The 12,101-nt window shown below is 40.9% G+C and overlaps 2 protein-coding genes across 2 annotated transcripts; one reads left to right on the top strand and one right to left on the bottom strand.

The window, feature by feature from the left end:
• Window positions 1–233: 233 nt before the first annotated feature.
• LOC137733849 (28 kDa ribonucleoprotein, chloroplastic) lies at window positions 234–1,735 on the top strand. Its single transcript, XM_068473042.1, has 3 exons — window positions 234–778; window positions 962–1,267; window positions 1,358–1,735. The coding sequence occupies exons 1-3, from the start codon at window positions 239–241 to the stop codon at window positions 1,424–1,426; spliced, it is 915 nt and encodes a 304-aa protein (XP_068329143.1). The 5' UTR covers window positions 234–238; the 3' UTR covers window positions 1,427–1,735.
• Window positions 1,736–4,497: 2,762 nt separating this feature from the next.
• LOC137734371 (pentatricopeptide repeat-containing protein At4g01400, mitochondrial) lies at window positions 4,498–5,944 on the bottom strand. The gene is given in 4 exon segments (XM_068473647.1): window positions 4,498–4,775; window positions 4,778–4,991; window positions 4,993–5,385; window positions 5,387–5,944. Coding segments are annotated over 4 exon segments (1,443 nt in total).
• Between the last annotated feature and the right edge of the window lie 6,157 nt (window positions 5,945–12,101).

Raw genomic sequence — 12,101 nt, forward strand, 5'->3', positions numbered from 1 at the left:
TTGTTTGGAGCTTACTCGTACCTTTAAATTTGATTACATAATATTTTACTTAGGATTTAACATCTCCTTTGAAGATGGTCTAACATGCACAAAGCGACAATGTCCTGCTTCTCCGAAACGTAGTTTGGGCTTTAAATAAATCTGGGCCGGGTAATCTAACGGATTGTGCAACTTTTGGATGCCCGGACTCGGAGAGCCGTGATCTCATTATCTTATCCACAGCACCAATGACACAAATATGGAGCCGGAAAAAAAAAAAAAAAAAAAAAAAAAATTCCAAGTTGTGGAGCTACTGATCAGCTTGGCTATGGCGGCCACTTGCTTAAACCTAACACCTACTCTATCTTCCTCTTCGATTACACCAAAACGCACCGTTTCAAATTGGGTCTCGTCGCCTTTATTGCAGCAGAAGATTAAGTACCCCAATTTGAAGGCTGGGGTTTTCACGGCGTTGGCTGTGGTGGAAGAGCGGGAGGGAGGCCTAGTCACTGATGACGGAGGAGTGGCGGAGTACGAGTACGACAGTCGAAACGACGACCATTCGGATGGGGGATTGGACGACAAGCAAGAGCAGTCAAGACCCTGTGAGCTGTATGTGTGCAATATTCCGAGAAGCATTGATGTTCCGGACCTGATGGAAATGTTCAACCCTCACGGAACTGTTTTCTCCGCCGAGATTTGCCGGAGCCCGGATACTGGGCTCAGCCGCGGATGCGGCTACGTCACCATGGGATCCATGGACGCTGCGAAAACCGCCATTACTGCATTGGATCGATCTGTTAGTACAAAACTTATCCACCCTTTTAGTGCGTCACTATATTCTTAGTTTAACTGAATGTTAGTACCAAATCGGCTGAGCTCCCCCGTGAGTCCGAGTTCAAATCCCCCTATCCGTAGTTTGGATTAGTTTAAAGTAGAATATCGCTCATAATATAACTGAATGTGAAATTTGTTTTTGAAGGATGTTGGAGGGAGGGAAATGCGGGTGAGATTTTCGGTTCATATGAATCCGAAGAGGAAGAACACCGCGGCATTGAATTCATCACCGGTGAAAAACATGGTGTATGAGAGCCCTCACAAACTCTACGTCGGCAACCTTGCGCGGGCTGTCCAGCCTCATGTTTTGAGAAGCCATTTTAGCCAGTTTGGGACCGTAGCTAGCGCAAAAGTGTTGCACGACCGCAAGGCAGGGAAGAATCGCGCTTATGGGTTCCTCTCTTTCTCTTCGGCTGCAGAACGCGATGCAGCAATGTCGTTAAATGGAACGGTAAATACTTGAACTCCCACGTGAGATTTGGTCCTTCGATTTCCTGTTGCATATTTGTTCTCCTTGTGACTTAATCAATTGCACTGGCAGGAGTTCTGCGGTCGGAGAATAGTGGTTAGAGGACTTCCAGAAACGACTTACACTGCAGCGAAGACTTGATCAGTCACTCACATATATGCTTTGGTAATGGCTGCTAAGCATCATTCTTGGCAAATCTGATACGCAGCGCAAGCGGTCATCCATCCGAATGCCTGCCGGATTATAAAACTTTTACATTTGCATCGCAACAATGCGCCTAGTCTTCGTAGTTTTGTGCAATACAAACATTGGCGGACAGCGGTGAGTTGTTTCATAGATTTGTGTATCGTGTATTTACAGAGCAAGAGAAAGTGAAGAGACTAGTTGATGATACAGTAAGAATACTTGTTAACTTTTGCATATACATGCAGAGAAATTATGTTATTTCTACCAGAAAATCAATTTCTTTGCTGCACTAGACACTGGGACCGCAATTAACGAGTAAATATCACGAAAATGAATAGAAAACAATGCTGTACACAACAAGCTGACCTCCAGAATTTCTTGAATGTTTGTTCTTAGAATCAGAATTAAGAAAGCTTCTTGTAAAACGTAGGCGACTTCAAGGTAGGATGTCTAAAATTCAGACAAACTCAGACAACAACGGCAATGCCCAAACTATGCGAGTAGGCTGATCTTTGCCTACGATCACACTAGCTGTGAACCATAAGCACAATCCGGTTCTCCATGATCCTGGCAACTTCCCAATTGAAACAAAATTAAACCTGTAGCAACTAACTTCAGTTGCTTGGAGCAAGATGCATCCTTTGGAAGAGCACTTGTCACATTTGTGACTGGATTTCGTGAAACACAGAAAAAACTGGAGCAAGCAACTCGACCAAAATCTAACAGATCCCAGGAAGTAATAAAAACCAGGGAGCCAAGTACCAAAAAGCATTTAGTAACCTCTTGTTTGGGTAAAATTGGCTATTGCTAAACAAAACGCCCAAATCTGTAATGTCTTAGACTAGTACATGTTTTCGTTGTAATTATTTTAGTCTAAGTTTGTCTCTTGTGCTCTCGATCACTAAAATAGCAAGCGTTTCAGAGACATCCATTCAGGTAAGTTTGTCATGCATATGCATCCATGTAGTTAGGATTAACTACAATATATTAGATCAATCAATTTGACATGATTATTGTTACGGCGATATGTCTACAGAGAAAAGAGTATACTTGGGTTGATTTACATGATAGCTAGGATTTACTCAAAGCCCATGACTTTTTAAGTGTGAACAAAACCTTAGCATATACATCCGGATGAGTCACTTGATAATTTAGTTTTATGCGTTATTATCTCAACACCTTCAAATGTTTTTGTTTTTATTTTTATCTCATCTATTTAGAGTTTTAAGTCATTTTGAAGTCTCCAACTGCCGTTTATACACAGATGGGGATTACATTAGGGTTTCGTTTTTGCTGTTGCCGCATGTTATTGATATACGGGTCTAGTTTAATAAGGAGTTGTGGATGCTGCCATTGCGTTTTCGTGAAAGTGAAAAGGATACTGTTGCTATATGAGAATAAGTTTTTTTAGTCTTGGATTGCTGCTGCACTTTCATTGTTTAAGTCATATATATATATATATGATAGTGTACAACAACTACATGCATTATATAGATCCATTACTTGCTGCATGTTTTAGAATACATATATATTCTTATATATTGCTGCATGCCCTGAAGGTATGTATTGTAGTTTGCATTTGATGCAGCACCATGCACTGAAAGCATCGTCATTCATATAACAGCAGAAAGTTTGTTTTCCATGTCAGTCAGCAGCCTAGGTTTATGGTAGAAAAATTTAGTTTTGTTCACTAATTTTTCATTGTGCTTTAATCGAAATCAATTATGAAAATGTGCCTTGTGATTTTCATAAGGGAACTTTAACAAAAAGCTTTCAGTACTGTTCACTTTAACGAAAAATCACATTTTTACACTAAAAAGTCAATCATGGTACTATTCATTTTACCCTTTATTTTGTCCTTATCGTTAAAACTCAAAGTTTTCAAGCCCCTTTCATTGGTTGATTTCCAAAAATTATTTCATTTCATATATTCTGCATGATCGCATTAGTATCTTGCAAAGTTCAAGGAGACAGTCATTGAAGGTTGAGGAGAGATTGAGTTAGTGTCTTGCATAATCGCGTTAGTGTCATGCCACTTTCACTCAAAGGTTGAGGAGAGATCGTGTAACATCCCACATCACCCAGGGGAGTGGATCATGTAAGCCTTATATGTATATTCTCATTTCTACCTAGCACGAGGCCTTTTGAGAGCTCACTAGCTTTGGGTTCCATCGGAACTTCAAAGTTAAGCGAGTTTGCGCGAGAGCAATCCCAAGATGGGTAACCCCCTGGGAAGTTGCTCGTGAGTTCCCAGAAACAAAACCGTGAGGGCGTGGTTGGGGCTCAAAGAGGACAATATCGTGCTATGGCAGAGTCGAGCTCGGGATGTGGTAGGGGCTCGGGTTGGGATGTGACAATTTGGTATAAGAGCCAATCCCTGGCCAGAAGTATGCCAACGAGGACGTCGAGCTCCTAAGGGGGGTGGATTGTAACATCCCACATCGCCCAGGGGAGTGGATCCTGTAAGCCTTATATGTATATTCCCATCTCTACCTAGCACGAAGCCTTTTGGGGGCTCATTGGCTTTGGATTCCATTGGAACTCCGAAGTTAAGCGGGTTCGTGCAAGAGCAATTCTAGGATGGGTGACCCCCTGGAAAGTTGCTTGTGAGTTCCCAAAAACAAAACCGTGAGGGCGTGGTTGGAGCCCAAAGCGGACAATATCATGCTATGGCAGAGTCGAGCTCGAGATGTGGTAGGGGCTCGGGTCGGGATGTGATAGATCGAGTAGCAAAGCACGAAGACAAAATTGCCTAGTAGTATGCGTGTCTAGTTGGTGAGTTTTATAAGTCCTTCTGTACTCATTTCTCTTAGTGTTTGTCCTGTCTTGGGAGCCCGAGGATTTTCCCAGTGGTGCGTTTAGCCTTGTTAAATCCTACATCCTTGTTTACTTTTTATGTAACGTTTTAATTGCATATGAGTATGATAGTTTGATTTGTGATGTGAATGTGGATTTAATTTGAGAACTGAAAATTAAATTGAAAATTGAATTCGTTTTTAAATTGGAACCTATTCACCCCCTCTAGGTTAAACTAGTACCATCCTAGAACTTTCACCTCTTTTAGGGTTCGCTTGTATCTTTTTGATCAAGTAATCCTCCAAACCAAACGCTGCCTTCATAATTCTAGTGTTTGGCCTAATTTTCACCTTCATTACCTTTCTCAGAATTTCCTCCATTCTCACCAACTCAATCTCTTCGCATATCCTAAGAACTACCGTAATCCAAGTATTTGTACGAGGAACTTCCCCGTGGTTTAGCACCTTCTCCAAAACTCCACAAGCTTCCTCAAACCTACCCACATTAAGAACCCTTTAACCAAAGCATGAATAACTGAGAAATGCGGAGAAAACCCCTTTGATACCGTTGTCTCCATGTAACTGTTAGCCTCGTCAAGCATCTCATGATCGCATAACCTGCTAACCAAGGTTTGATAAGATACCAAATTTGGTAAGCACCCATTTGACGCCATGTCCTCGAGAACCTTACAAGCATCCCTCGAGCGCCCCTCTCTACATAACCCCCAATATAACAGTGTTATAGTGCACAATATCAGGATTGCAACCCTTAACCTTCATCCTACAAGGCAGCTTATACGCCTCACGAAGTTTCTTATTCTTACACAAACTATTCAACAATGTCATGTAACTCAGCGTATCCGACACGAACCCTTTGTTCAACATGTCTTTGAAGAAATCGACCGCGATATTCACCTGCCCCTTCCTACATAAGCCTTGCATCAAAATCCGATAGGACTGCACATCCGGCACAAGGTCTCTTTCAAACATTTTATTGAACAGTTGGTAGGCAATGCTGAAATCCCCGTTCAAACAAAACGCACATATCAATATATTGTATGATTTTATATTGGTCGTCAGCCCATGACGATGAACGTCATTGAAGACATCGAACGTTGAACACCTGCAGGAGAAAGTTCTGGTAGGAAAAGAGAATCTGAAGAATGCCGTTCAGGTGTTTGATGGAAGGCTTACAATCGAATTCCACCATAGTATAGAACACTCGGAGGGCCTTCTGGGGTTAATTGGCTTCGTCGTAGATTTTGATCAGGTGGGAAAATAGGGCTAGGGAGACAGTGTAGTTTTAGATTTCAAGGCGGATTCGGAGGAGGAGATCGTCAATGAGGGAGAAGTACTTAGATCAGCCGAGCTTGAGGATGAGAGTGAAGTAGAAGGCATAGAAGTGGCGAAAATTGGGGTGGTAGGCGGCATAGTCGAAGATCTCTTTGGCGAAGGGAGGGTTGGATTGAGAGGTGATGAGCTTTTGGACTCTGGAATGAGAGCCGAAATCCTGAAGGGGTTTGGTGGAGTGGGAGTAGGAGGAGGAGGAGGAGGACGGTGGGGTTTTTGGCAGGAGGGCGAGGGAGCGAGTGGCTGTTTTTGTTTAACGCTGAAAAAGTAGATGCATTTTTGCCTCTTCAAAGTTCTTTCGTGTCTTTGTAATTCTCATATGAAGCATTTTTTTATGTATGTTTGGATGCTTCAAGCTTTTCGATGTTGTTGATAACATGGAGAGTATTAAGGTGCATTTGATTTCTCACTTAGAGTTTGTAACATATATGACGTGCTTTTTTCTATCCAAAGTAATTTTTTTTGAGAAACTTTTTTGCCGAGACTCATTGCATCAGTGTGTGCTTGGTTAGCCAGTTGTTTATACGAGTGTTGGAAACGCTTGAAATTTTGGGAGGTAGGTATGTTTTGTTTTATTCTTCTTTTACTAAAGTTGGCAATCAGTAGACGAACAATCTCATCTTTGATGTTAAGTTGTACTTCAATCAAGAATCAGCGTAACGGCTTACAATTTTTTTTTTATATATTTTAAGTTCATGTTTAACCAAGGACTTATTTAGGATAGACATCTCGTGATAACTCCAAGCAAAACAATCTTTGAATTCAATACAAAGCTCATCTTTTATGGGCTAAGGTAACAAGGAGCTAATAAAAAGAGGTTGTGGATCATCGGTCGTGCCTACATTTATTTCTTCTAATAAGGCTTGGACTTGAGGCCGATTAAGCTCAAGTTCGGCCAACGCTGCTTTCAAATTTTCGAAAGAAAGAGTAACACCATTATCTATTTTAGTGAGGAACTCGATCAAGTTGATTCCAGAATGAGCATCTTGAGAAATTGTGTACCAACGGGCCAACAAACGTTTCATTATAGATGAAATTGCGATCTTTCACTCATCGTCATCAGTGTGGCTATTCATTGGAGAAATCAATGAGATTAGCCAGACCAAGCTGCACTGAATCCTGTTGAATGGTTTCAACACCTACATTGATGACTTTCTGAATAAAGATTTTGGTTGGCCGGTCACCTTCATTTACACCTTGAAGCGTGATGGAGCCAGCTTGATCATCGTATAAGGAGCTGGGGTGATATTGGTCTTGACTGGCTGACTGTCTGCCGGGTGAACCACAACCGACTTTCCATCCCATAAGATTAAAACTCGATATAGGGAGGATATGATACAACCAGTCTAGTGAATCCAATCTCGATTGAGTAGAGCATTATACTCGGTTATAGAATCGACGACGAAGAACGCCTTTGTTTGAGACTTATCACCAACAAGCTGCCCATTGTGATGGAGTGAGACTGGCATGATATTTACAGCAGCCCCACAACCCTCAAACACCTTGGAGACTGGCTTGAGATGTAGCAGGTTAATAGTCGAAGTGTGAGGAAAAATTTCAGATAAAGCAACCTTTAGCCTTTCCTTGATCGTCTCAACCGAATTGACAAGATTTGGTGGAAGTGGCTTGGCACCGGAGGGGTTGGGAAGACATGGAAGAGTTGGGTTGCTGGGATTGGAAAGGGAAGAGACATATGGGACCGGCTTATGTTCATGTCATTTGTGTTTTAATTTTAATTTTTATGAATGTTATAAAAAAACACATGGGACTGGCATATGTTCATGTCATTTGGCTACTAGAATTTTGGACTCAGATCCTATCCGGATCAGTCGTGTGGGGATACTTTTGATGAATTGATCTCTTTCGTTGATGCATATCCAACGGTCGGATTAGTTGCATGTCTCTCTATCCCTTTTCGCAGCTCTCCCTTCCCCTTGCTCTCTTCCCCCTCAAGGGCCTCAACTCCTCTCTCCTTCACTTGGATCCACCCACAACCACCCCCTGCATCTTTTCGGTCTTCTTCAACCCAACCCACCCCAATTAAATTCCTTGTTTACTTTTGTAATTCTTATTTTTGAGTCTTGCCATTTGTTCTTTGATATTTTCTTAGCTTCTTCAAATTGGGACTTTATTCAATAGGAAGAGGAATTTGCAGCTGGGGACGCTGGGGTGGGAGAGAGCCGAAAAGGGTTGCTGGGTTGTGTAAGATGTGGGATTACAGTGGCGGTGGGTGCTTCGAAGTGAGGAAGAAAGAGGAGTTGAGGGGAAGAGAGGAAGGGCAAGAGATAGCTGCGAAAGGGGGAGAAAGACTTGCAACTAAAAGTCGAACCGTTGGATTTGTACGAATGGATGCGATCATTTCGTCAGGAGGATCCCCACGGGATTGATCCAGACATTTTGTTCAATTCACATAATTAAATTAACATATTTTAATTCATGGACAAATTCTAAACTAAGGTGCAAATTCAAAGACCAATTATAGAGTTCACTTAAACATCTTAATCAACACTAAGTTGAGGGATGTCCCCTTTTCTTTCTTTTGCTTTTGTTCCATTTATATTTTGCATATTTTTCATTGATGGAAGACTTAGCCTACATTTTGCATATTTTTTATTTAGTGCATGTAACAATTTGTAAAAGCCCAACTCACAAAGTTGCAAATTTTTGCACCGCGTAGGCCTATTTATTTGTCTAAGTTGTCAAGTAGCTGATATACTTTTTTAAGGGCGAGTGTGTTTTTTTGCTTACATGGGGGTTATTTTAGGATTGTACGGGAGGATAAATTTTTCATTAAATGTAACGGAAACATAGGTGGTACATCACGTATTTTTATATAAGTGATAAAAAAATTTCTTTTTAAGTTATTAATTTTTTGACACACATATTTCATCATTTTTATAGTGACACTGATGTACCACTTTGTGTGTCGATCACACTGAAAAATCTCTCGTACATGATGTGACATCCCACATCGCCCAGGGGAGTGATCCTTATATGTGTATTCCCATCCTTACCTAGCGCGAGGCCTTTTGGGAGCTCACTGGCTTCGGGTTCCATTGGAACTCTGAAGTTAAGCGAGTAGGGGGCTAGAGCAATCCCATGATGGGTGACCCACTGGGAAGTTGCTCGTGAATTCCCAAAAACAAAACCGTGAGGGAATGGTAAGCCCAAAGCTGACAATATCGTGCTATGGTGGTGGAGCGGGCATGGGAAGTGATCCGCCTCGGGCCGGGATGTGTCAATTTGGTATCAGAGCCTAACCCTGGTCACGAGTGTGCCGACGAGGACGTCGGGCCCCTAAGGGGGGTGGATTGTGACATCCCACATCGCCCAGGGGAGTTATCCTTATATGTATATTCTCATCCCTACCTAGTGCGAGGCCTTTTGGGAGCTCACTGGCTTCGGGTTCCATTGGAACTCCGAAGTTAAGCAAGTAGGGGGCTAGAGCAATCCCATGATGGATGACCCACTAGAAAGTTGCTTATGAGTTCCCAAAAACAAAACCGTGAGGGAATGGTATGTCACAGGAGGCCGAGGGTCGAGCTAGATCCATTTTGTATGAACTCTACTTTTTTTCATTTGTAAACGAGTCTAGCCAGTCTAAATTTAGGCATTTTATTAATAAAACCGACTCATTTGGATTTATTAATAAGGCTAGGAATTCCATTGGAGTGCAAAATGAAGTCACACATACCAATATAAAAAAATGAAGTCACGCAAATATATTGCATGCAAGGTCAACATTTGCTTTTATATATACCTTAGCGTTAGCATGAAATGTTGGGGGTGGGACCCTTGCAATTTGTAACATTGAGTGTAACACGTGGGATGTGACGAGGCAGGGATCCAGCAAAAGCAAAGCATGTGTTAAAGGCAAAACGTAGCCACCTATTGTCTTCATGCAGATAGCTCCATTTGCTTCCCTCAACCTCATCAAAGGACTCGACCGAGCTTATCCAGATCTCAGAAAAATAGCAGTACGTATTATGTAAGCTTCCCTCCCTCCAGAAACTTATAGAAGGTTTGCCTAACTCGAACATGGAAAATATATTAAGACGGAAATAATTAAAATGGCTATTCAGGTTAATTAACTCATTCCTAATATCTCATTAGTAGAAAAGGAAAGGACTGAAAAAAAAAAAAAGGAACAAAATTGTGAAAGGGCAGTCCCAGTTGAATAATGGGCAACTAGTGCTAGTGCATGTATACGCAAGCAGTGGGGTTGGTGCCTTTGGGAGCTTAGCCCTAATACTTAACCACAAAGCAATTCAGCTAAACAATCGTATGGCCAATTAACTAAGGCCAATTAACTAACAGTTAAAAAAAAGAGTAAATAATTATTAACTTGAGGATTAAAAGAAAAGTCGATAAAGTTATTTGAACAACGTCTAATTGATTAGGTCTAACGTGAGAAATAAGAAATGTAAACAGTAATTAATGTGGAGAAACTTAATTTCAAGGACATACTACAATTTAATTACTTAATACGAAGCTAATCTTTTTCTTGAGCTCATGTCAGTGATCTCACAGTGCGGTTAATTTGCAAATTGAACCGTTGTTTTCTTATATCTTGCTTATAAATTATTCATTCAAAAGTCGTATTAGGGAACGTGTTATAATAATAAGTATCAAATGTCGAAATATAATTTTGTTGTGTTTTGGTAGGAATCCATGAAAAGTGACTTAAAAAAAAAATGCTATTGCGGATTATGGATTACAAGAGTGATTAGTGTGCTATTAAATTAGCCAGAATATAAAGGGGAAGGTTAACTACTTGCTAGTATGGCACCATGGTTATGACTTTAGATCCTAAAACATAATTTTCTCCACATAAAACCCGACATATAGGTTTTTTACTTGAATAAAACCCATTGACTAGATTTCACATTAGCAAATTCATTAATTATGGTTGACTTAAGACATTAAAAAAAATTCGGATGCCTAAAATACCCCTATTTGATTTTTTTTTTTTTTTTGATAAACCCTATTTGAGTGTTTGATGTACATAATTAATGTCATGCGGATGCATGGTAAGGGAGAATTAATTTTACAAAAAAAAAAAATAATAATGTTATAAATTCATTGCCTATATATAATAACATAAAACATGTCTAATATATGTTATTATACATTCTTAATTAAGTCAATAAAATTATATTTTACATATTAATGTAGGTAAATTATTTCTCTCTCTCTCTCTCTCTCTCTCACACACACACACACACACACACACACATATATATATATATATGTATATATATATCATATAATGCCTGATATATGTAAAATTCATGCAAAATAATTTACCTACAAAAAAAAAAAAATTTGATTCAAATACTGCACCTACTATTAAAATTTTAAAATGTTAGATTGCTTAAAAAAAAATAATAATATACCCAATATATGTAAAATATATAAAAAATAATTTACCTACATAATACTAAACCCATATATGCAATACATGTGACATCCCACATCGCTCAGGGAGTGATCCTTATATATATATTCCCATCCCTACCTAGCACGAGGCCTTTCGGGAGCTCACTGGCTTCGGGTTCGGTAGGAACTCCAAAGTTAAGCAAGAAGGGGGCTTGAGTAATCCCATGATGGGTGACCCACTGGGAGAGCGGGCCCGGGAAGTGGTTCTGCCTGGGCCGAGATGTAACAATTTGATATCAGAGCCTAACTCTGGTCGTGTGTGTGCCAACGAGGACGTCGAGCCCCTAAGGAGGGGTGGATTGTGACATCCCACATCGCCCAAGGGAGTGATCCTTATATGTATATTCCCATCCTTACCTAGCATGAGGCCTTTCGGGAGCTCATTGGCTTCGAGTTCCGTAGGAACTCCGAAGTTAAGCGAGAAGGGGGCTTGAGCAATCCCATGATGGGTGACCCACTGGGAGAGCGGGCCCGGGAAGTGGTTCCGTCTGGGCCGGGATGTGACAATTTGGTATCAGAGCCTAACCCTAGTCGTGTGTGTGCCAACGAGGACGTCGGGCCCCTAAGGAGGGGTGGATTGTGACATCCCACATCGTCCAGGGGAGTGATCCTTATATGTATATTCCCATCCCTACCTAGCATGAGGCCTTTCGGGAGCTCACTAGCTTCGAGTTTTGTAGGAACTCCGAAGTTAAGCGAGAAGGGGGCTTGAGCAATCCCATGATGGGTGACCCACTGGGAAGTTGCTCGTGAGTTCCCAGAAACAAAACCGTGAGGGAATGGTGAGCCCAAAGCGGACAATATCGTGTTACGGTGGTGGAGCGGGCCCGGGAAGTGGTTCCGCCCAGGCGGGGATGTGACAATACATGCAAACTAATTTACCTACATAAACAATATTATTTGTTTAATACTAATTTACCTATTATTTGTACATATAATAATAAAATGTGCCAAATATCTCTACTAATTAATAAAACACTCATTGTCAACCAAAATCCTATGAAATTACTAGTTTAACCCTCTAATTAAAACATAACATGAATAAG

Source organism: Pyrus communis, chromosome 5, assembly GCF_963583255.1.
Source record: "Pyrus communis chromosome 5, drPyrComm1.1, whole genome shotgun sequence".
Classification (NCBI taxonomy): domain Eukaryota; kingdom Viridiplantae; phylum Streptophyta; class Magnoliopsida; order Rosales; family Rosaceae; genus Pyrus; species Pyrus communis.